Source organism: Enoplosus armatus, chromosome 6 (assembly GCF_043641665.1).
Source record: "Enoplosus armatus isolate fEnoArm2 chromosome 6, fEnoArm2.hap1, whole genome shotgun sequence".
In the NCBI taxonomy this organism is placed as follows: Eukaryota; Metazoa; Chordata; class Actinopteri; order Centrarchiformes; family Enoplosidae; genus Enoplosus; species Enoplosus armatus.
Genome location: NC_092185.1, coordinates 4,023,159 through 4,048,877, shown reverse-complemented (window position 1 = coordinate 4,048,877; position 25,719 = coordinate 4,023,159). Strand labels below are relative to the sequence as shown.

Below are 25,719 nucleotides of genomic sequence, written 5' to 3'. Positions count from 1 at the left end.
ATATGACGCCTCCAGTAAAAGATATAATAATAATAATAATCAGAACAACAGAGCAGGAACACATGACAGACACCAAACAAGACTGTATCTACTGTATCATACGTCAAATATATCAAAGCTCCTTCCTCCCAAGTTAAATATTAAAATGTGCTCAACAGTTTTCATTTTAAAAGGTGTCAAGTAAACAAGCTGTTATATTTTAAACAAAATGGATTCATTCCAAACTCAAAGAAGTACATCCTGATGGGAGTTAATCTGAATCTGAAAAGAAAGATTCTGCAGATCAGACAGCGACGGTCGCACATGTGTCGTTTATGGCCGCTAATATCAGTGTTAGTGCCATCAAGATGCTTTGTCTTGAATATGTTTATTTTGTATTATCTTGTTAGTTTATTCATTTTATTTATGTTCTTCAGTATCACTTATATATTTATATATTCCTGTTGGTCTCTTCTCTCAGCAATGAATATGGTTTGCGTCAGTCGTTTGATTTTAAATGTTCTCATCTAATGCAAAATTTCACACATGGTGATTTAGATTAATTTATCTGGATATTGTAAAAGCGCTTCATTCGTGACAAGAAGAAATGCTCACGGAGTTAAATCTAGACTCGTTTTTAGGAAAGCACAATCCCAAACTAGATACATGAACACATCTTACAATCAAGGACAATTATTATAGAATATAAAGTTTTGTTAAAACTGAAAACTGACTGAAAAATCTCATTGTTTGTCTCCGACTACAACTTGTTATGGGTGACGCCTTCTTATCAGCTGTGAACTTTTCATTTCAGTGTCCAGAAAGAGACTGAACTCTGTTAAAGCCGCACAGAACGGCATCGGTCTGGTTCTCTGTAACTTCACATTTATAAGCCAAGTTTGGTATTTGTTAATGAGTTTTTTGTGTGTTCTGTGGCAACAGTCTGGGTGTCTTATTACAGCCCACTCTGAACGATTCTACAGATCACGATTTACATCCAATGCCAACACTTAGTCACAATGCAGAAAGCAGAAAGCCCTTTATGTAGCCATGCAAAACATAACTGTGTGGAGGTCTTGGTGGTGGTGGTGGGTGTGTCCCTTCTTTCAACCTTCATTCAGGAGACCAGAGTTATTGTCCCTATAACCACAATCTTTATCTGTCCTTTAAATATGAAACTACAGTCACCAGCCTGTTAGTTTAGCTTAGCATAAAGACTGGAAACAGGGGGACACAGCTAGCCTGGCTCTGTCCAAAGGTAACAGAAACCACCTACCAGCACCTCTAAAGCTCACTAATTAACACCGCATATCTCGTTTGTTAATCTGTACAAAAACTTATCGTGTGTCTTTATCATAGTCATCTCATTAATTTGCCTTCTGCTTGAACTTTCACAGCGTCTGCTTCAAGATCACTCGAATTTAAAGTTGCATCAATACATTTTGGGGCGGAAAATTAAGGAAACAAGCTGACAACTACATAGCGACCCACATATCATTAGCTTATGAAGTTGATAGCACACAGCAGCCCATTTCCTTTAGATTGCACACGAGACACAATGGAAACTGTTAAAGTTGAAAAAGAAGACGAATGAACCGATAAAGTGTTTTGCTAATTATTTTTGAAAATATATTTAAGTCAGAATAATAGAACAGCCTTATTAATTTGAACATTTATGATAATTAATCAAATTACTTACCAATTGTTTTATTATTGTTTCAATGTAAATTCAATGAATTACTTTGTGGGTTGTTTATAATAATGAACTGATTATAATTAAAACAGAGAAAGAGTATAGTTTTCTTGGTGGCACAGTTTAGACTCTTTGGGGAAACGGCATAATGGGAATAAGCATCTGGCATCAAGGTGAAATAGTCTTATCAGTTGCAACCAGTTTATTTATATCTCCAATCATTTTTCTCCCCAGTGTCACAGCAGGTGTCCAAAGCTGCACACAAACACTGAGCTAACTTTCCATTGAGCATCATTTAATACGTGTTGAAGCTTTGTTATTCAGGTTCAGGAGACATGGCTGGTCTGAGGTGCACTCTTGGTCTTCTGGCTTTGATGGTGGTTTCCATCAGGGCTGAAGAGGAGAAGGTGAGTTTTGGAGTCTATTCAAATCTTAATTTTTGCTTATATCATCATATTTCACACATCTTTTAAAAACACTTCGGGGTTATGAAATACATCAAAATCAACAAGGAAAATAAAACTAGAACATAAAAAAACTGACAGAAACTAAAGTGTATACAAGTTGTGTTGAAATCACTTTTACTTTAAAATCTGCATCTGCTTGTTTGTCAATGTTGTTACTATTTGATAAGTTAAGTAATGAAGTCGTCCTGGATTCACCACATCAGTGCGTTTCATAAAAGTATGTGTAATAGTAATTGTTGTGAATTAGTGATCATTAGTAAGTTTCACGCGGCCAAACTTCAACTGAAATAAGTAAAAACAGAAAAAAAGTTCTGAGTTCCATTAATTTTGTTGCAAAAATACTTTTTTTTAAATAACATTATGTACAGCTGTTGGTTCAGTAATGACTTTATATCACTTTATATGTTATTGAACTCCTCTCATCTCATCATCTCAGGTTAAATCTGTCTCTGAAAGGATTGAGGAAGCCAACACCAACACTGGTGAGATATTTGATAAAAAATTGTTTTAAATATTCACACAGATGGGTAGATGGATTTAACCCTAACTAATTCTAACCCTAACAGGCAAAGGAAACACTACACACACAGCCAGGCTTCCTGTTACAACTGAGACACATTTTAGCTTCTGTCTTGATGTGTGAGCAAAGCTATAGAAGGCTAATGTGCCTGCAGTCATTTCTCATATTTTATAGTTTGAGATTTGTGCTAGCTTATTATTCTCGCGGTAATAGAATGATTATTTGTCATGAACTGATAATGCCAATAACAATGATAATGAGTAAATCTTGGAAACACTGAACAAACAAATGCTCTTGAAGAAAAAAAGAAGTCTTTAATGTCATTGAAAGAAGAACACTTCTTGATTTAAAAACAGGTGGGACGTACAGTCAGCAACACCACCTTTGTCCTTATAATTGTTCTGACATAGGACGCACAAAAAGACGAGGTTCGACTCTTCTGAACATGAATGTGGATTATCCAAGCCTTTTAAGGAGGTACATAACAGCAATGATTGTAAAGGTTAGGTTAATTAAAAAATAAACAATCTATTAGAGATCAGAACTGTTTGCGTAAACTCGCCCAGAGAGAGACTTTCTGGATTTTCAAACTTACATACACAGAAGAATGTGTATGTACATTATGTAAATTATCGCTTTTATTTTCCAAAGGGAAGTAATCCCTGAATGACACTGATTAATTCCCACCATTATTTCCCACCTGACACATCCCTACATGGATGAATAAAAAGGTCAGGTTCAGGTATTGCCTCTTTATTTAATCCCTGATGAAGATCTGCTGAGGGCGAAACAATTTTTGAACAACTAATAAAGGCTTTTAATCAAAACTCCACATACTCCTGCTCCTCTTGTAATCTCATAAGACGCTCGTTTATGTCAAGATCATGAATTCATTTTGTCGTGATACTGACAAAGTGTTTTGTCGTCTCTGGTCTTCCATATCACACACTGACCTGTGCTCCATGTTTTGACACCAGTCGGAGCTCCTGAGGGTCTCTTTGTGGAGGACGACATGGTTTATGACTCTGAGAGTGAGAGGAACGCCGACCCCTGCACCTCCTACAGCTGCAAGTGGGACCAGGCCAGTGACGGCATGGTCTACGTGCCCTACGTCATCGCAGGAGACTACAGTGAGTGTCAGATTTCTGCAGTTTTCACTTCAGTGGTGGTGGAAGAAGTATTCACATATTTTACTCTAGTCATTCTTCCTGTTCATATTAGCCATCAAGAGATCTCCTCCTAATGAGCTTCTAATGTATTATCTAAAGCTAAACTAAAGTGTGTATCTTTCAAAGTTATTGTCTTTTTAGGACAAAAAAATCCCTGCTTTGTGTTTCTCTGTGTTTCCATGTTCTGCTACTTATTAGCTTTCTTGCTAATGTCAGACACGGTGTCATGTCTGTCAGTACGTTACATATGAAGCTACAGCCAGCAGCCGGTTCAAATAAGACATAACGTAATAATTACCGAGCTTTAAAGGTGCTGATTGGCTGACTTTTTTTTACCTTTGGACAGAGCAAGGTTAGCTGTGTTCCCCTGTTTCCGGTCTTTATGCTAAGCTAAGCTAACTGGCTGCTAGCAGTAGGTTCATATTTAGTGTACAAACATGAGAGTGGTGAAATTAGATCTTTTTTTATATATAACGATTCTCCATTCACCTGAATTATGTCATGATGAATTTGTATAAACTGATTCTTACACTTTCAGCCTCTAGAGAGCGGGCCGTCATTGAACGTGGCCTACAGTCCTTCCACAGTGCGTCCTGCATCCGATTCGTCCCTCGAACTAGTGAAAGAGACTACATCCACATCCAGTCACTCGACGGGTTCGTCTTTATTTCATGTTTGAGTCACTAGGAATACAAATTGTAGACATAATGACATACTGAGGTTTCTGATGAACTCTTGTACTTCTTCCACATGAGGAACACTGCGTCCAGAAAACTTTAATGAGGTTCTCTGGCCTGGTTCATGTTATAGTTGAATCTAAATGATATTTAAACTGCCTCATAATACTTTTCATAGCCTACAGTGACTTCCGCATATAACCTTGCTTGACACATGTAATTGAGGCTCCATTACAAAATACTATAAATAAGTTTTAAATAATAGTGATGAGGTTACAAGTTCATTAAAAACAAAGAAAGAGGAAACAACTGTTAATTACTTGACATTTTCAAAATGTTTTGAAAATTGCAGAACTGATATTAATTTGACAACGCACCACTGAGACTTTCTGTTGAGATAACCTGCTTAAACTGTAACTTCTCTGATAGCAGTTGTTTCCAATGTCTCCAAATCAAGTGTTCTAATACAGTAGGTGTCCCACAAGGATCTATTCTTGGTCCTCTTTTATTCATCATTCACATAAATTAAATAAACTCTGCAACTCCAAATTCTAATGTATATTTTTATGCCAATGATACTATTTTATATGCAACAGGCTCTTCTCTTATCAAACATAAGTGTGTTTTAAATGTTGACTAGTGTCACTAACTAATGTCCGTACTTAAACAAATGTTTGTTCTTGTACTCATGATCTCAATGAGAGTACCTGTTTAAACAAAGGAGTAAATAAAATAAAGAGTTTTAATTCTTTGTTTTGATTTGGGCTGTTTAAGTGTGTCTGGTGTGAATACATACACACAATAACACACTCTGTTTGTCTCCTCTCAGGTGCTTCTCCTATGTTGGTCGGCGTTTCAACGAACAGGCTCTGTCTCTGATGCGACAGGGCTGCCTGTACCATCACGTGGTGCAGCACGAGTTGCTGCACGCTCTGGGCTTTAAACATGAGCAGTGCCGCTCCGACCGAGACCAGTACATCCGCATCCAGTGGGAGAACGTCATACCTGGTGGGTGATACCCTGACATTTTGTCTATTGGTACCATCATTTCCTCCCAGTGGTTTGCTATTGGAAAGCTTTTAATGTGAAACAGTTTGCATATGCTGTAACTTAGTAACACAGCAGCTACTGTGCAGGGCCACAAGTACCACTTGGCCATCCCTTGCTATGAACGCAGTGGAAACGCATGTGTTCAAAGATTGGCACAGCTCAGGACTTTTAAAGTTGTGGAAACACACTTGATCGCTCTTCTCAGGTTGGGAGTACGCCTTCGACAAGATCAACACTCTGAATCAGGGAACCCCCTACGACTACAACTCTGTGATGCAGTATAAGAAGTAAGTACACAGACACCATGCGTGATGTGTCTCAACTTAACTTACTGACGTTTCTTCGGTACATACCACTTTTTTAATCACCATTTACAACCAGTTAATTTAACCAAGACAACATAAAATCAGATTTCTTTGTGTATTCAACAAGATTCCAGCAATTGTGGGTCTGAAACTAAACCCCTAATGCCACACATACCTGCGCCTTATATTAGAAAGCTACCCATCAGCCCCTTTCATTGTATAATGTGTTTAAATGCAGGTACGCCTTCTCCAAGAACAACCAGCCCACCATGGTGCCAATCCCTGACCCAAACGTTGAGTTCGGTACAGCCACTGAGATGAGCCAGAATGACATCACGAGGCTCAACAGGCTGTACAACTGCAGATAAACCACACGAGTAAATACACACACACACACACACACACACACATACTGAGTGCCTGTGTTTTCCTAAATCATCTGTAGTTTGTCGCCAAATTAAATAGAATAAACTCCCATTTGAATTTGAATTTTTTGAAGAAAATCTCTTTGATTGTAGGATCACTGTGCATTTCAGCCTTTTAGAAGAATGTTTTTTATCTTACCTGAAGTGTGACCAAAAAGTCTGTTTAAACACAACAACATGGCCTCAGTTGGCCATTTTATTTCTTGTAAACCGAGGCCAAAGTATTCCAGTTCATATTTCTGTCATAAGTTCATTAGTGACTTAAGTGCACCTATCAAAATCAGAATGTTTTCTTGAAAGAAAATAATAATATATTCGTGAAATATTGTGGTTATTTGCTGTCTGCCCTGAGTGGGGTGTTTCAGGTGAGTGGTTTGTGTGGATAAATGCTTGTTTGTGAAGTTTTATATTTTGTGTTGTCTTTGTAAAAATTCAGGTGCGGCTCAAAATAAATTTCTGGCTGATTTTAATTCTTCTGTCAAAGGCCCAACACGGGAGTTTCTTCCTGGCTTCCAACTACCAACAGATGTCCTTCTGTGAGAGCAGCAGTCCAAAGGCTGAAGCACAAGATATCTGAGCCGTCATTCAGTTTGAATATAAATGGCTGAAATACGTCAGATACAACAGGGCCTGCGTTTTGATTTGTGGTCAACAGCTTTGATAAAATGTCACATAAAAAAACACTGTGATGGCTTAATTTCAGTTTCAGTGAAACTATAAATCACGTTTGACAAGAAAATTACTTTTTTAAATAATGAGACAAGCAGATATGTTTTAGATGAATATTTATTGACTAAAGTATATTGGAAATGTGATTCCCACCACCTTTGAGGAAACATGAAAATGCTTCACCAGGAGGAAAAACTACCAGAAAGTTTAGTGAAAGGGGCACTTAAAGATATCTTTCATGGGACCCATCCCAATGTGGAGGTATAATGTGTAACGGCCGTAACAGACTTTTGTCCACATTAGTAAACAAATGTTGGTCAAAGACACTTTAGTGTAACGTGTTCTGGACTGGAGGACTAGTTCCTGCAGTACAGCAGGTTGATGCGGTTGATGTCGTTCTGGCTCATCTGCCTGGCCATGCCAAACACGGCGTTGGGGTCCGGAACAGCCACCATGGTGGGGTTGTAGTTGTCCTTGGAGAAAGCCAGCCTTAAACGAAGAGACGACCAGTCATCAGTCAATTTAAACTGAAATTTTACTGCTCATGTAGAGACTTGTCTGGTGATAGTCTATATTTTTCTTATTTTCAAGGAATCCCAAGCGAAGATCAAAACCAACAATGAATTGATCCCATTAACAACGTTTGTTAAAAACTACAGTGTCCAGCTGTTTCAGGAAATGGCTGAGCCTTTTTAGAAATTAAACTATATATTTGCCACAGACAGGGTAGGGAAGTCAGAAAGTATAAAGACTTTTACAAGACTTGTCCTCTAAAAACAACCAAAATCTTCCATGTGTCGCCTGGACATTTGTTTTTGTTTCAGTGCTTCACTTTAATGAGAAAGTGAGAAAATGAAAACTGTTTTATCAAATCAAAAGTATTACATGTGGTTGAATCTGTGACTTTTGTGTGACATTGAAGCAGATTTTAAATGGAACGGCAGGAAGTACTTTGCCTCTTTCCATATTAATGAAGGTGATTAACAACATGAGCGTGTACAACAACAATCACTGCAGTGGAGGAATGTGTGCCGGCTCGGATTAGATCATTCCAAAAGTCTACCTGAATCATTAAACACACTTTTGTTTTCCAAAATAATAACAATAGTACGATCTATTTATGTATCAGATAGATAGTATATATAATAAACGTGGACTAGTGCTTTAGGAAAACCAAATTAAACAATAACGAGTAAACAGTAAAACATTTAAATCAAATAGCAAAAATAAAATGAGGAAAAAGGACTTTTGAAAGGTTGTCGTCCTGTTATTTGTATTTTCCTACTCATCCTCTGTCACTCAGCAGCACGTCAGTCATGTAATTATATTCCTGTTTCTATTTTATATCACACTTTCTGAAAATCTGACCAATTCAAGAGGCACAACACAACAGAATGGACGGATGGACGGCGCTGAGTCCGATGTTAAACTGACCTGCCGTAGTGCATGACGGAGCCGTAGTCGTATGGAGTCCCCTGGTTCAGAGTGTTGATCTTGTTAAAGTTGTAATCCTGACCTGCAGCGGAGGAAAAAGTATTACAATTCTTTACTTAAAGTAAAGGAAGCAATACCAGTAGAAAATACTCTGTGAGTAAAGTAAGTAAAAGTCCCGCATTTGTAACTAAACTTACAAAGTTAAAAACATGGAATGTTTTTTTCATCTAAATGTACTGAAGTATCAAGATAATGCAGTTTGGCCCCCTTCAGAGTATTATATTAATATATATTATATTACTGGATTATTATTACTCATACATGTTAATGTTATTATCATTGTTGATTTATCCAGTTTTACATTGAATCTGTATAGTAACAGGTAACTATTGAAAAGATGTAGACGATTAATAAGTATTTCTCTCTGGATGTACTGGAGTAGAAGTGTAAAGTTACAGCACATTAGGACTGTGGTTGTCTTCCTGGGAAATTCAGTTTCATTATACAGCTTTTAAAAATGCCCTCAAATCTCCAAATCCACAGTTCACCGTTGATGTTTTGAAAGTAAAGCTGTGCTGCGTTCACCTGCGAGTGAACTGTGAGGAACATTACCTTTCATGATGTTCTGCAGCAGGACCCGGATGTGCTGGTCCCTGTCAGAGCGGCACTGCTCGTGGTTGAAGCCCAGGGCGTGGAGCAGCTCGTGCTGGACCGTCCCGTAGTAAATGCATCCCTGGCGGCTCAGGGACACGGTCTGGCCGTTGCCTTGGCGACCCACGTAGGAGTAGCATCTGCAGAGATGTTGGACCGCGCCGTCAATCAACAAGTCGTCCACAGTGGTTTTAAACATAACTGCTTTCTTACTGAATGTTGTTCTGGTTGAGATCAAGTCTTTGACACATGGGAACAAACCCCCCCCCCCCCCAACAAAGACTGTATCACATTATCACACGAGCCTCGTCCCTTACGTACCCGTCCAGAGACTGGATGTAGAGGTAGTCCCTCTGGTTGGTGCGAGGGAAGAAGCGGATGCAGGTGGAGTAGGAGAAGGAGTTGATGCCTCTTTTGATGATGTTCAGCTCCTGAGAAGCTAGACAAAACACGCAGATGAACACCGAACACCAGCAATGTGTGTCTCTCAATGCTTTCTTATGTCCCCCACTCTGTCTGTGGCTCACAAATATTAAGTTTTCATTCATAAAAAGGCTCAGTCATTTCCTAAAACAGCTGGACACTGTAGTTTTTAGTTACTCAAACAGGAGGATAATAATGGTACATTTGTTGGGGACTATTTTCAAAGGCGGAATAATCCACATTTGGTGCTGTAGTATTTCCGGCAGCAGGTGTGTGTGTGTGTGTGTGTGTGTGTGTGCTCATGGTAATGAAGGAACATGTCACCCAGTGCAACAGTGTGGTGATGTCACTGATGTGTTTATAATAATAGTTTTTGAGCAACAATTGAGCTCTATGGCACCGAGAAAGAAGATCCATCAGTAACAATACTTGTTAGTAGATACATTCACTGCTGGTTTTAAAATATCAATATATTTTATGGAGGAATCTATAGGTCATCTCGAATATTACTAATTAAAGATGACGGTTGTTACACACAATTACAAAGCCTGTAACGTAATAGGCCTTCTTTAATGGTTCACATTATGTAAAATCTACACTGAATATGCTCTTGACAGAATATAAGGCATAATGATAATGATAGACAACTACAAACAACATCATAAAGGTCAAGAGGGGACACTGGAAATTAATTATGCCACAGTTTTGTTTTGTTTCTTTTTCTTAATTTCTGTAACGTTGCCTGTACGTGTGTGTGCTTGTGTATGTGTGTAGACGTTTGGATGCACTGTACGAAACTTTATGCATGGAGGCACTTACAGTAGTGGTTGGCGATGACGTAGGGAATGTAAACCTTGCCGTCGGTGGCTTTAGGCCACATACAACCGCGCAGGACGCAGGGGTCGGCGTTCCTCAGGGTGGGCAGACGAGGCACGACGATGTCACCGTTTATCTCGATACCGTCTCGGTTGCGGTCTGCAGTGTGTGTGTGTGTGTGTGTGTGTGAGAAGAAGACAAAGCACATCAGAAATGACAGTATATGATGGTCTCAGAGACACTGGTCCTGTATGCAGATTATTAGGGTCCACCATATAGTACATAATACTAGGTCATAGTACAGCTCAGCCTTCCTCTGTGGATCAGAAGGAAACTTAATGCCTAAAGTGAAGAATGTCTACACAGTGAGGATACATCAACCATGTAATCCAGCTTTATCTTGAGGACATGAAACATGAAAAGTGTGATGCAGTGAAGTCAGATATAAATGAAGGTCTAGCTGGAAGAAAATGTAGTTTTTGTGGCTCCTGAAAAGCTGTTTGACGCAGTAACATGAGACGTCTTTACAGTTTGTGTTGTTGCAGTCGGTTTGATGCCTTACTGAGATCTTTGTTGGCTTTCTCCAGCTGCTCCGTGACGGTCAGGTCTCCCTCGTCTTCATCGTTATTGTCACCACTCGCCTTCTTCACAAGCTGCAAACAGAAAGCGACAGCGTCTCATATTGCTGTCCGACATCTGATGGAGATGTTTTGTGGGGAGAATATCAAAAAGCAATAGTCTGTACCCACTGTTTTATATGTTTTAATTGTCTTAGTGTCGGTTTTTAATGCACTCAGGACTCCCTGGAAAAGCAGTGTTGATACTCAGTGAATTATTCTGGTGACATGAAGTAAATTAAATTGACCTTGGTGTATGAATTGTGCTGTATAGATACATTTTTCTCACATATTGTATGTTATAGTTTGAGTTAGTTTACTCTACATGGGCTGGTAATGTTGCAGAGCCCCTGTGTGTCAGCTACTACCACTCCTAATCTTCTAGAATAATTAGAATTGTCTAAATCCACATTTATAGGCTTTACTGTCCTGACAAGAGCATATTCTGTGGGGACTTATTTTCTACTTGTCTATTTGGCATTAAAACGGCTGAATTTGTATTTTTACGTAACACATTATCAGCTATTTGTGACTGCAAAATCCTGAAATCTGGTTCAGAAAGTTTGGGTGAGATTGTTTAGTGAACTGTTAACAAGGTCAAGAATGAACCTTTAGCGTCAACCTTTGAGCCAAAAAGGAATGAAATGCCCCAAAAGCGGTCAGAAAAATTTAAATCCCCATCCAACTACATCCAACTGAGGAAACTCCATCTGTACGGCTGAAAGCTCCAGAACTACAGGACGTTTTTCTCCGGCTGCGGTTAAAAGTTTCCTTGTGAATTTACATCTGGAGAGATGAGGAGACCAGCCAAGTGACTGAAAGCCCCGGCTGTGGGACTTACCCCCGCCTCGGTCCAGGCTGAGACTGCAAGCAGGGCCAGGAGACCCAGGATGCACTTCATCGCTGCCATGTTACAGAACAACCTTCGGGCTGAAACAAACAAAACGACCGGTCAAACCAAAACACACAGCAGCATCAGGAGCAGGCAGGAGGCATCATCCACTTACCTTTACCTCTTTACTTTGAAGTAGGAAATGTGATGCTCTGTGAAGGCACCGCTCATCCTCTTTTATAGCAAAACATATGGAGGTCCACCTTCATAACCTCCCTAATCCTGCAAATAACAGCGATGTTGACCTTGTTAAACCTCAATAGACGAGAAGTTGATTCTTCACATCTTTCCTGCTGACACGAGGTCCACCCTGAGCAGATATATGACCGTGCTGATCCAGGGAAACAAAGAAGGTGTTGAACGTTGAGAGTGATCTTGACTAAGTGTCCTAACTGCTTTGAGATTAAGTGTCCGCTCTCTGGGAACATACAGGAGATGCTATGCTCGTGTTTTTGAGGAGGTCGCAGAGGTTGACAGACGGTCACTGAATCAATCCCTCAGTGTTTAAAAGTGTCCGTTGTGTTTGTCCTCGGCTGATTTAATGAATGAATTGATTGAATGAATGTTGACCTTGTACAGAGTTGACTCTGACACTAATACTACTACTATTAATGCCATTATGTCAATATATATCTGTTGCTATTAAAGCTTTACTACCGCTGCTCCACTGATACTGCTTCTACCAACATTTACTCAAATACTAAACTTCAGTACAATTTTAAAATACTATTTTACGCTACTTTATAATTAAACATTATACCTTGAAGTCATTACCTTTATTTGACAGTTACTTTTCAGTTTAAGATTTTACATAAACAAAACATATAATAAACTTATAAAGTACAACACATTGTTAACTATTAAACCAATGGATCCCGCCCTTTGTGGCTTGTTGTTCTGTGCAGAAATGACTACTGAGCAAAATATCAGCAACAGGTTATTAATTATGCGAGACAGAACAGATTATTAGTTTGTTTCTTGTTATGGTGAATAAGGGTGGCAACAACTGGCATTCGTCATGTTGGTTCGGTGGATTTGTGCAACACTTTGAACAAGATATCCCAACAACTGAAGGCAACATTACCATGAAATTCACCGTGGAGATTGATGAGGATGAATCCAGATGTTTTTTGGTGACCTATAAGCTCTCCAGTGGCACCAACATCTGGCCAGAAGAAATATGTAACAGCTACAGGTGGTGGAATGTAACTAAAGTACATTTACAGTTCAATTCCCAGAGGTATGTAAAAGTATGATTTGTTGTTAATGCATCAATAATAATGGTCCAGTAATATTTAATAGTAATACTTTTTGAAGACCCTCTGTCCTTCCCTCTAGCACCATCACGCATATTAAGAAGCTAATTGAGTTCACATGTTTTCAGGCTTGCAGAGTATATTTTGGACAACCCTCTCATATTTTGGGACGTGATGGACATTGCAGCTGTTTTTTGGGCCGCAAGTTGGACTTTCAGTCTGGTTAAAATGAAAATACAACAACTAAACACTTTGTCCCTCATTACAGCACTCACTCATTTAGGGGTGGGTTTTGTTACGTGCCGAGTTTAAATAAATACCACCCGGACTAAATCCTGTGTAAATGTCAAAACGTGATAAATTAAGAGTTTATACGTCCTTGAGGCTGAAACATGTTGGCGCACATCCAGCATCATATATCACGAAGCGATAAGACAAACCCAATATTTGATCATCCTGTATTTACTTACAGTATTTTGTAAGGACTGTATTAATGTTGATGAAGATAAAAATGATCCGGATCTAAAGTCAACGTGTCAAGGAAACGGTACACAGAATATACTGGGGAATATCTTTTCTGCTATTCTGAGATAATTAAAGTCATTTTTTCACTTGAAATTAAACTTCAGATTGCGTTTTAAAAGTGAATTGTGTCAAAAATGATAAATGAATGCTACTGAACTTTTGTTTATGATAAAAGAGCTAATGGTAACTAATGGCCATCCATTAATTTATTAAACTAATTTAACATGTTTTTTAAATGCCGATCAGTGTTTACACATGAAACACATTAAACAAAGTGTTTTCACGTTGTGTTGTATTTATATTTCTTATTATAGGTACACATGATTAAGAATGAATTAGACCAAATGTACAAAATATTGAGCCAGAAAAACATTGATTGCTGCAGTTTATTGTGCTGAAATGTCAACACGCACTGTATCAATATACTGTATCTGTGATAAGCCGGTATATTGGTCCTGATGGCCATTATAAACAGTAATAAGATCATTTAATCAACACAAAGTCATCTTTACAAACTAAACTGAGTCAGACACGACATCATAAGGTTGATCCTTCTCAGGTGACACCTGGCCTGTAGATTTGTCGCCTTTAGTCCAGTCATTAGAAAACTGTCGACACATTAAGATCATCTGTGATAAATGAACAATGATTCAGGGCTGCTCTCTCAAACCTACTTCCCTTATTCTCCACTAGGAGGCGACACATCCTCACAGCTCTAAAGATACTGCTGCACATGGAGAGAGCCGCTGCTACAACATCAGTGTGTATCCAGTCCTGGTCTCTGAAAGCCAGTTTGACATTTGATATTTTAGTACCTACCTGAGGCCCCCAAAGGCAGGTGTTTTCAGTATCTTTAACTCTTAATGCAACACTTAATGCAAAATCATTTGCAACAGCATTTAGTCCATGAGAGAATTCAAATATACACCAACAGGAAATGCAAAATAAACTCTTAAAATATGCAAATAAATTACTATCTTATTATAAGTTTTACAGATTGTTTGTGTGCCTGTGGCGAGGGAGGAACTGCCCTCATGTATGGCTCATATCTGTCATTAAATAAAAGGCCGACACCAACTTCATCCATCAGAAAAACACTGTAGCTGCATATCTAATGCATGGCTTCACCGGTAGCCATAGCGGCTCCTCGCTGGGGGGCCAGGACTCCTTCAAAAGGTCACAAGCTAAATCTGAAGGGTGTTGAGATGATTAATGGGACAGAAGAAAGAATAAAAAAAAACATAATTCATTTTTTTTCTATTATTTAATCCTTGCATTCCTATGCAAAGTGTGACTGAGGGTCACGAGCGAGCGGCTTCACTTTAAGGGTTATAAGATAAGTTCCCCAAAAAAAAGAGAGCGATCATCGCCTGGTTAAAATCATTCACCTGAACATATCACCTGGTTTTATCTATGAGATGGGAGGAAAGTTCAAGTCTCATTTATTCATTCGTAACATTAAACTAAAATACTCAAGTTGCCGTAGCACTGGTTACCTCAAGTCAGCGACCATGTGTACTCTCTGGACTGATCTGTTTTATTGTTTTCTTGGCTAAGGTCTGGGCCTCCTCTGAGAGTCTAAGAGTCACCTGAAGTCACCTGAAGTCCTAAACTGGATCTCCGACATTCCTCGGTGACTGGAGCTGACAGAGGTGATGATGTTGCCCCGAGGCATGAAGTGTTTTACTCTGAGAGAGGAAGTGCAGATTATCTGCAGAGGGAACAATCTAAACATGTCAGAGTTGGTAGCTAATACCATGTTGTGTGTGTACTTGCTCCTGCATTTAAATAACAGTATCGTGTTATCATGTAAGGACAGCCAGAAAAGATGTGCATCTGTCTTTAAGCATTAGAGAGTACTAATATATAGTATTATGTATGCATTATATGTATTACTGTATGTGATGTAGGCGTATATTATTCTGTATTATCTAACAATAATAGAAGTAGAAGAAAGTGAAAGCAACATCACCAATAGCACTAATAAGTATATGAGTATAAGTATATAAGTATTAATGCTAATAGTATTTATTTTATGATAGCAGTATTTGTAGCAATAGTAGGATAGCGTACCAGAGATAATATTAGCAGTGGAGTCGTCAGTGATAATAATGATAGTTTTGAGTTTTTAATGTTATTTCATGTATACAGCTATGCCCACTTACAAGATACCACAAATTAATACAAAGCACATCCAGCGCTCATCCACACGTTAAAACGTCCAAAAATGAAAAATAAAAGAATCACTAAATTTTCACCATCAGATTGTAAAATGTGTATTTTCAAGAGTCCATCTTGCCTTCTTTTCCACACTTGACTAGATTATTAATTATTATTATTCATTCATATCTTGCTGTAACTTTTCCTGCTTCATCTGTTAAATTTTAATTTCCTATTTTCCTCTTTTGTTGGACTCTTTTTTTCTCTGATCTGATTCATGTGTCTTTTTATATTGCTTTGTGGTTCTTTCTCCTCTCGTCTTATTATTGTATTTACTGTATCTCATAAACAAAAACACTTACCTTGACTCAAGCACATCAATATTATTCAACCATTCGTCTGTGCAACAGAATGTTTCAGTTTTCATAAAAACGTAAGTCTCATCATCTCAAATCTCTTAAAACATCATAGCAGAAGAAGCAACACAACACGCAGTGGTAGTTATGGCAACAGTAGTATAGTAGTAGAAATAGCAAGGTAATTAACAGTTACTGTACCTCGCACTCTCTGTGCATTGTATACGTTATACCACAGACGTATTTAGTAAAATGACAATTTAAACTGAAATAATAAAGGCCTTAAAACTAGATTTTAAATCAGGGCGCCGCTACAAGATAAAGTAAGAATGCAGGTGATGCCTTAAGGCTCCTGTATTTTCAGTAATGTGCTTTAGTTTAGGTGCATACGGTGTTAACAAACACATCTGCAATTAACTGAATTACCACAAACTAATTGCTATTAGTTCATTTGGCAATCCAGCTTTGGCAGCGGTGCAGTGACGACGTTAATAGTTCAGCAGCGGTTGGTTAGTAGTTAGTGGGCGATTTGCGAGTGGCTGTTACAAGACACCAGAAGAGTCTCTATGGGGATGAAAGGTTTTGAAGTTTTGGCACCTCATCCGAATCGTTGTTGATGTTTAATCAGGGCGACACTTCGGCAGGACGTGCAGACCGTAACGTTTGGGAAGGAGAACGTGCTCCAGCTCTCAATGCAACACTGAAGTCGACAAGTTTCTGGATGACTCGTCTTGGCATCTTGACGTTCTGAACGAGAGTGTCGTTCTCCCCGACGCCCCGGTGCCAAGTATCAGGGTTGTGACCCCGACCACATGCTGTTTGGACCGGATGGGACAGTCAGAGAGCGGTGAGGGGGCAGCTCTCATGTGCACCCCAGCCCAAAGTGCAGACACTGGGTTGCATGGAGACAGAAGCCCCTCCAGAAGTTTCATTTCTTCTTTTGCACGTTTACATTCCTCAAATTTCTACCATTCTTTTTTTTAAACAAATAAAATGTCAAGGTGAGTGTCACATCAGAGTGCATTCTGACCATTCTTCTGAAACGTGTACACAATAGGCGTCTCAGAGAAGGACACCAGGAAACAGATTCCTCGGTACACTGAGCATTGTGGCGGGTACGTGCTACTAATTCTTCAAATCCCTCAGAACAAGCAGGTTTAGATGAACACTAAGACATCAGGACGAGCACTGTGTTGGCTGAATGTTCACTACAATGGGATGAGAGTAGAGATGAAAAATCCTTTACAACAGTGAACATAATTCAAAAAGGCTGTAAGCAAGGGTATAGTTTCATCAGAGGTAGTAGAAGTATAGCATGATTAAAAAAAATACTCAAATACTAAGTAAAAGTAATTTACTTAATTTACTTACATAAGAATGAGCAGCAAAACGTCCTCAAAGCATCAAATGTAAAAGTATATATAGAGTGCTGTATCATCTCATTAGATTATTATTACAGATGCATTCAGCTTAAATGTTGAAGCTGATGTAGCGTGTGAGTGTTTCAGGTTTTATAAGATTATCTTGTTTTGTCTTAAACTGCACCGTAACTCCGGCAGAACAGTACTCGAGTAAATGTACTTTCCACAACTGAGAATTTTTAAAGTGTTTTAATCAAAATTAAAAGATACAACTTTAATTTTAAATAATAATTTGTGTCTGATATGTGTTTTCCACAAAAAAAAAAAAAATCATCTACACCCTCATTAAGAAAAATCCAGAATCTATCAAAAGTTCACACGATGTCTTCATTTTCAGTTTACGTGCACTGGAGGTTTCGAGTTTCCACATCACACACGTTGCATACTGGACCACGAAGGGCCCTCAGACTAGTTGTGATGTTACAAAAACATGCTCATATGTACACGTGTTAAACTTTAATTCAAGCACAGAGAAACTTTTAAAAATGGGACAACAGTGACTGCAGCCTTTCAGTATTTAGGAGAGGCACCTGCTCCCTCCACTCCTCAGTCATGGGACGGCAGTTAGACAGAGAGGAGCAGTGTGAGGGAGGAAGTGAAGACGGGACATCGAGCTAAACTGGGAGGGAGACGAGAGAGAGCTCAGAGGGGGGGGACAGAAGAAGACAGAGCAGCGCTGGCTTCAGATCAGCAGGGATGGTGACTGAACAGAGGTCTGGTTCAGCTACTGGCAGCCCCTCAGGGACAATCAGACAGAGTTGTGGCCCAGATCCCAGCTCTCCTCCTCCTCCTCCTTCCCTCTATTTCCTCCCTCTCTGTCAGTGGAGTCACTATCTAGACCTTCCACGTCCTCCCATTTGAAGCTCTGGCCAGGATGTGGCATCCGGGGCTCGCTGTCTCGCTCTTTCTGCTTCTTTCCTGTCTGTCTGCTTCAGAGCCCACAGCACACAGGACCCAGTGATGGCCGCCCGGCTGCCCTCTCAGTCCACTACGCCCTCGTCGACAAAAAGGGGGTCATTGTGCCTGCTGCGTGTCCCAACAATGAGCGAGTTAATATGAGCCAAGTATTCCCACAAGACTGAGGCAGAGGGGGGGCTGGGGGCGGGGGTCTCTGGCTGAGGGACCCTCTGCTGCTCCCCGACTCCGGCCCCATCCATCAGTGTCTGTCCCGTCGTCTCCGGTTGCACCGCTTTCTCCCGGTCCTCCTCTGATGGACATCATTTCAGCTCGGGGCTGCTGGCCTGTCCTCACATCCCTGCTCGCCCCTCCTGCGATGGACCCCGAGGACATGGTTTATGGGTCATCCAAGATCACTTCCAACACATGCAGGAAACACTGTACAGCTAATTACAACCACAGTAATCACACATACAAAACATGCGTACATTTACTCAAGCGGTGTACTTCAGAGCAATTTTAAGGTACTTGTACAAGTACAGTACTCAAGCATGTCAATTTATGCTGCTTTTGAGTTCTACTTCACTACATTGTAGAGGGAAATATTGCATTAGTTAGTGGTTATTTAGCATTTTGATCAGTTTATAAAATTTGATGCATTGCTACAGATTAAAGAGGCACTCCAGCAATTTAACATCCTCCAAATTAAATGACAAAATATGTTACTGAAAACAACTTTGACTGTCGGTTTGAAATGGTAAACAAACACCGGCCTCCCGTGTGAAAGTCTACTGCTTTGGTAAAGTCTACTGCGTGGACTTTGTTCCCATCTCATGTGCATGAGACTTCCTCATATTAGCATTCACATGCTTTCATATGTGACTGATGTTCCTCGGGTCCTAATATCATTTGAGGTGCTGATTTTGGAGGCAGGGTTGTCCATAAACCCTCCAGTCCAGTCTCTCCAATTACAGCAAACATGATTAACCACATCTGATGTTCAGTTAGATAGTGAGAGCAGTATAGTTCCCCTCAGCTGCCTGTAAACAGTAAACAGTTCACAGAATAGATGAAACAGATCAGAAGGTCACGATAATAATATGTGAGTGTGGCAGAAAGCTAAGAGGCTCAGTATTAAAGGATTTTTCAACAAATGCCATGAAGAGACTAAAACCAGCACTGTGTTAGTCCTTCTTTCAATACTATGTGACTCCTCTTGATCTTTAACAGCGTGTCTTAAATACCTACTTTAATTTTAAAACAGCGGGGCACTTTTAGCAAACGTTACTCAAGTAATGTGTAAAGTGTACAGTGTGCATTTGTTAGGGACTAGTTTCCGCTGCGGATTAATCCACATTTGTTGCTCTAGTGAGTAGTTACAGCAGCATGTATGTGGGATTGAATCTAAATAAACTACAGTGTGTACGAACATGTCAGAATCAGAATCAGAAATACTTTATTGATCCCCGGGGGGGATTGTACAGTACCGGTGCTCCCATTCAGGAGTAGAAAGTAGCTTAATTTAGAGCTAAAAGTACAAAATATAAAAATAAGAAATAGAAAATAAAAATATACACATTTACAGTATTTAAGTGAAAAATACAAGTAAAAAAATATAAACAATAACAATGTATATATACATATATATATGTATGTATTGCACTGTTGTGTATGACTATATATGTACAACAGTGTGGCTCATTGATGTTTTTAATCGTTTTTGGACAACAATGGAGCTCTGTGGCACAGAGGAAGAAGGTATATCAGGATTTTCATACACATACAATGATTTTACTGTTATTTGGATTAATTTATTGCTGGTTTTGCTCTTTTCATGTGATTTAATGTTAAGAATAGAATAGTGCCAGCCTTATCCTTCAAACAAAGTCCCTGATTTTCTGTGGACTCTTCTGTGGGTTTCAGCCTCCTCCTTTAGTCCAGAGACATAGAAATCAGGCGGATTAGAGACTCTAAATGTACCCATACAGTATCTGTGTTTAGCAACAGCCACTTGTTATGATTGTCACAGTTGGCTGCAGCTCACTGGCTGTGTGAACAGGATCAGGCAGGTTGAGAAAATCAACGTGTCAATCAAGTGTCACCTCAGCCTACACTGGAGAAAGTTTCATCCTGGCTCAACATACCGTACAGACAACTCGGCCCATTGTGAGTATCTACAATTAGTGTCCACAACTTAAAGATCTTAAAAATTAGAAAAATGACTGCCAGGACCTTTGAATACAGCTACAGCGCTCTGCAGCACGGTTTTACCTGATGACCAGAGTGCAGTAACAAAAGACCATCACATCACTTTATTGTGTTTCTTTAGTGTCAAACAACGGAGAGCTGGCATGCCGACTTGTGTTTCCAGCCCAGCTGCTCGTTTAAGTTTCATGCTCTGTGCCGGATCGACTTCAGTGGCTGCCAAGACCTGCAGACTGAGAAACCTACTGTGTTGCACAAGCGTCAACACAATACACACACACACACAACACACAACACACACAGCAGTGCAACTTTGACGGAGTGGTTACTGCGATGAAAAGTCTATCTCATGCTAGTTTCAAGCCGGTGCATGTTGATTTTCATCGTGCACAGAGAGCAAATAAGGCTGGAAAATAATCTAAAAATTAAAAATGACATAGTTTAGAAAGCGTCCAGCGGCCATATTCAATACACTTATTTATGTAATGAGTTAAAACATACAAAACCATTTGTATTGTCCTGTAGTCAGTGACTCCTTTAGTTTACATTTCCTGAAAGATTTAGTTTGATGGAGATTAACCCTCATTTCTAAATAATATTTGCACTTGTTCAAATGCTTAAAACGACCTGTGTTTGCATTTTCCTGACCTCTTGTGATCGAGGGAATGATGACTTTCCTCTCTTAAAAGCAAAGACAGACGTTGTTTAACCTCCACAAAACCTCTGGGGGGCTGGAAGTGTTTCTTATAAACCTGATCACAATCATTCCCTAACCAAGTAGTTCATGTTGTCTAAACTTTACCCAACTTTAAAAGCAGTTCTCCACAGCATTGTACTCCTATGATATTGTCGAACTCATGGTGGACAAAAAAAAGGATCACATATGCGTTGAAGTCTAAACACACATTGATGTGTAAAATCAGTGCAGATCCCCCTTTAACCAGATCAGGAAATGTTTACGTGAATGGATTTAATTTTGTTTAAGTTTCATGCCGTCTCGCAGGATTACAAGACACCTTTACAAAGCATCAGTTTATACAGTACAAACGCTTCTCTTGTACACAGAAAAAAGCATTTGAGTTACTCACATCATATCAGCCCATTCAACAAAATATTAGTAAAAACAACATGATTCTCATTATTTACTTCCCCCAAATCACACACTGGACACTTTTTTCTTTGAGAGATTATAAAGAACATCTTTTTCGGTGTGCCGCCCCTCCCACCGTCTCGGAGGCAACCTCTCAGCGAGCCACAGGCTGACACGGGAGGGTCGTCGGCTCCATGTGTGGATTTGAGGACTTGTCGGCTGGCGTGTATTTCCTGTGCAGAACTGGCAGACAATAAATTCACATAGAGATCCTCGCAGTGTTGAACAGGCGAAGTCAGAGACCAATTTCTTCATTCACAGCTGCAGAATACAGTGCAGCTACAAGATGTGGACTGTATTCAATAGAGGGGCATGACTCTCACTTCCTGCTGTTGCACAGAGAACCAGACTCTCTGGGAATCAGGAGAATATTTTCACCAAAACAGTAAGTTACAACAGATAATCACAAACTTCCTGGAACTCACCAAATCAAAGGGGGGGGGAAATTTCCTTTAAGGTCACAGCCAACTTCAACTGAGGAGAAGAGGCATAATCACCGGCTAATGGCGAGCTTCCTTTCAGAGGGGGAGGGATTATCTCCACATGACAGCTCCATCTCCGCTGATCTGCCTCAAATTTAGACACGAGTTTGGGATTTGACACATGACAAGACAGCAAGAAAAACAGATTTCTGTGGGAAGGATGGGAATTCACATCTGAAATCCCCCTGTGGATAACAGAAAACAGAGCGACAGCCTTCTGCAGATACGATACGATAACATAATATGTGTATATATATATATATATATATATATAAAGCACTGTGGGGTGAAAAATCCCATTTTCATTGTTTTAAAGGTGAGTCACTGTGAAGCTTTCAGGATCAGTGTGTGCGTCTAATGTGCTACAACACATCTGTTGAAAGTCTTGCAGATCAAAGATGTCAAATGATCAGGAACTAAGAAAACAGCTTTGTCCTTATCCTAACAATTTCCAGAAGGGTTTGAAACATCTTCCTGAACATAGAGGTCGGGAAAGTTGTTTTTATTGACCCCTCAGAAATGTATACAGTCAATTTAAGCTAAAAAACCCCCACAGTGTTACAGTATATTCTCTTGAAAATACGCTCACGTTAACCACTTATTTGCAACATGACACATCCTTTAAGTCAGCAGTCAGCTGTGTCCTCTCATTGTTACCAGAGAATGTCGATCGTGCAACATTTGACCTAAATAGAGACTTAATAACCTCATTCTGGATGAACAGGCTGGATCAGCGTCCGTTAATCCTAAATGCCACATCTGGGAGCTGAGAGGGCCCCCTATCCTCTCTCTGCTTTTCTGGGATAAACAGACCCAGAGCTGAGAGATTTGAACTCCGAGCATCGACTCGTGTAAGATTAACGTCGGGCTTTAGGTTTGAATCCTTTTGCTTTTTGGTTTCAGTTTGTACACGTAGGCTGTCAAATAAAATGACCTGCAGTGTGAGGAGACATCGTGTTGGAGGTTATTCCCGGAGAGACACTGAAACCTACACTGTCAAGCTGTATAGACTCATTTTGTAACATAATGTGTAGCTATAGTGGGTTGTGACAGGAGGTGCCAAACTAAGATTAATAAAGTAGTAGTAGCAAAGAGTTTCCCTCTAAAAGCACAGAGGAGGAAGACCTTTTTCTCAGTGGGATGATGATGAAGACTGAGTTGAAATGAGTGAAATCGTCAGAAAGAGACAAAAGTGGAAAGTAACTAAGCTGAGTACGATTTTGAGGTACTTGTAAACCAGTTGAGGAATTTAAATGTTACACTTGTACTATATTTTTTTTACTGCAGCTGTTTTGAACATAAACATTTTCCATTAAAATATGATGCATTGTTAGATGCAGTATAAATGAGCTCCACCTCAAGTTAAAATAACATTAAGATATTGCTTACAGGTTGCATGAATACAACAGCATAGACATTATACTTTATATATATAGTACACATACAAAACACTTTGAAAGGGGAGTAGATTTTGATTTTTACTTCTCTAAGTAAAGATTTTAGGGTAATACTTTTTACATGTGGAATTTGTACTTTTACTTCAACGGAGAAATGTGAATTCTTCTTCCACCTCTGGGAACAGGCCGGGTGTTGCCCTCCAAAAGCCTCAAATCCTTTATGAACTGGTGCCATTCTGTGGAAGAAGCTTATTTGTGGTTTTCATTGAGCCATGAGTTTGTTTGTTTTTTGGGCTCTTGACCTCAGTATTTCTACAACGCTTCCGTGGTCTTCTACATGCTTAAATAAACCAAATGAAATCGAAAAACCTGTGAGATTAGGTGAAAAGGATGCAAGACAAATAAGCCCCCCCCCCCTATTTTGAAGCATCTTTATTAACCTTTGTCGTGTTGTTGGTGCGCCGGCCCCTGCAGGTCCCTGAGCCCCAGTTTGGGCACCACTCACTGGCTTATTTTACATCTACAGAGGCCGACAAATGCTGTTGTCAATCAGCCTGCGGAGACGCACCTCCTTTCCAGTTGGGAGCGCACCGGGGCTTCGCATCTGGATTTTACGCGTCGGGTCGGTCCACGCCTACAAGACTGCCCGCCTACCCCGCTGCAAGCCCGCACACTCGGCTGTGGGCTATTCACGGCGGAGACCTGTCGCCCTCTCCCCCTTTTACAGATCCTTCAATTTGTCAAATCTCGTCTCTCTTTCCTTTTCAATGGCCGTCCGTGGCGTGATTTGCATTCAGCAGCGCAATAGTTAATGAGTGCCGGATGCGCCCTCACTCCAGCAGACCGCTACAGTACGAAGATGGCGTCGGAGGGAGCCAGCGGAGAGCAGCCTCCTCCGGTACAAACACTGGCAACCGCCGTGCTGGGAAGTGTCGACACGGTAAGACACGGGGGTTAAAGACAATGTTAACGCTACGCGGGTGTTTTTATCGGCGTGGCGTTGAAGGCGTCTCGAGGGGAAAGAGGGAGAAATGCAGTGCGCATCTATTTCGCACGGGCTCGTGAAGCAACAGCGGTGGCCAGCGGGAGCCTCGCGACAGCGTCTGGAGAAAAACAAGGGGCTCGTGTTCGTTTTAGGGTGATAAATAACGGAGAGAGCCCCCGCCGCTGCCCCCGGGCAGGCAGGATGCTCCGTTTCCTTACATTTCAACATTATAGTGAATTCTTTTGTTCGCCTCTTCCGGCTGCTTTCAGCCTTCATCCCGCAGCCGTAACGTTATCCTGCGCCTGATCGAAGAGAAATCGTCGCTGGCTACACAGGTTGTAGCTCATATGATATTACAGTGAATGGGTTAATGCTCAGAGACTCGCAGCGAGCTGTCTGGCTGCTGCAGGAGAGTCAAATCTGAAGATTTATCAAGGCTGCTGGCTGATTTGCTCCCTGCTGAAGGTGAAAACATTTTATTTCACCTTTCTTCTTCTTCTTCTTTTTTTTTGTGTGCAAATGATATGCACCTGGCCTGCGGAGCTGATTGTGGCATGAAAAGGGTTATTTACTGGAGTGGTCCTCCAGCAATCAGCCCTACATGTGAATCCTCACAGGCTTCCATAGGTTGTAACAGAGCTGTGAGTCCCTCCACAGGTTTACACTCATTGTCAGACCGCAGGACTGACTCAAGACAAGGCAAAGTATTTCTTTAAAAGTAAGGTACGGGTTGAGTTTCACTTGTTTACACACACCTACGTGGGATTTTTCACGCTTGCCTTTTTCGCAGGTTGCAGCAGATGTGGCAGGGCAGCGGCTCGCCACTCCTCTGAGCAAATTGATCAATCTGTTGCCGCCGGGAGGTCATGAAGCCTTTCCCTTCCCTTAGCTTAGCTGGCTCCATAATGCAACCTGTCAGACTGCCGTTATCGACTCATTAACTAATGAAAAATGAGCATTGGCGCTTTTGCCACTTGAGTTTCTGTCGTCGTTCTGCTTTATTGAACTTAACCTTTGCACCGCATCCAGTCAGATCACACAAAAAAAGGCTCCTCTCTGGATGTGAGATTGAAGAGGTGGGCTGGTGCAAATGTGTGG

At 40.3% G+C, this 25,719-nt stretch overlaps 3 protein-coding genes across 3 annotated transcripts in view; 2 read left to right on the top strand and 1 right to left on the bottom strand.

Annotated features, from left to right (window-relative positions):
* The first annotated feature begins 2,007 nt into the window (after positions 1 to 2,007).
* Positions 2,008 to 6,228, top strand: LOC139286139 (high choriolytic enzyme 1-like). Its single transcript, XM_070906841.1, has 7 exons — positions 2,008 to 2,079; positions 2,576 to 2,621; positions 3,637 to 3,789; positions 4,367 to 4,484; positions 5,335 to 5,513; positions 5,761 to 5,842; positions 6,099 to 6,228. The coding sequence occupies exons 1-7, from the start codon at positions 2,008 to 2,010 to the stop codon at positions 6,226 to 6,228; spliced, it is 780 nt and encodes a 259-aa protein (XP_070762942.1).
* A 1,082-nt stretch (positions 6,229 to 7,310) lies between these two features.
* Positions 7,311 to 11,805, bottom strand: LOC139286105 (hatching enzyme 1.2-like). Its single transcript, XM_070906789.1, has 7 exons — positions 11,737 to 11,805; positions 10,841 to 10,931; positions 10,282 to 10,437; positions 9,361 to 9,478; positions 9,001 to 9,179; positions 8,389 to 8,470; positions 7,311 to 7,443 (listed from the first exon to the last, which is right to left on the bottom strand). Exons 1-7 carry the CDS (start codon positions 11,803 to 11,805, stop codon positions 7,311 to 7,313), a joined length of 828 nt encoding a protein of 275 aa, XP_070762890.1.
* A 12,642-nt stretch (positions 11,806 to 24,447) lies between these two features.
* The window catches only part of cttnbp2 (cortactin binding protein 2), a 78,696-nt gene continuing 77,424 nt past the window's right edge, over positions 24,448 to 25,719 (top strand). Inside the window, exon 1 of the mRNA XM_070907494.1 lies at positions 24,448 to 24,576. Coding sequence (XP_070763595.1) covers positions 24,448 to 24,576 — 129 coding nt within the window. The remainder of the gene's footprint in view (positions 24,577 to 25,719) is intronic.

Excerpts from the sequence above, each read along its gene's own strand:
- LOC139286105 (XM_070906789.1), bottom strand. The coding sequence starts at position 11,805 with ATGGCAGCGATGAAGTGCATCCTGGGTCTCCTGGCCCTGCTTGCAGTC. Across the intron at positions 9,479-10,281 it reads CGTCATCGCCAACCACTACT|CTTCTCAGGAGCTGAACATC; the intron begins GTAAGTGCCTCC and ends TGTTTTGTCTAG. Across the intron at positions 9,180-9,360 it reads TACATCCAGTCTCTGGACGG|ATGCTACTCCTACGTGGGTC; the intron begins GTACGTAAGGGA and ends ACATCTCTGCAG.
- LOC139286139 (XM_070906841.1), top strand. The coding sequence starts at position 2,008 with ATGGCTGGTCTGAGGTGCACTCTTGGTCTTCTGGCTTTGATGGTGGTT. Across the intron at positions 4,485-5,334 it reads CACATCCAGTCACTCGACGG|GTGCTTCTCCTATGTTGGTC; the intron begins GTTCGTCTTTAT and ends GTCTCCTCTCAG. Across the intron at positions 5,843-6,098 it reads TCTGTGATGCAGTATAAGAA|GTACGCCTTCTCCAAGAACA; the intron begins GTAAGTACACAG and ends GTTTAAATGCAG.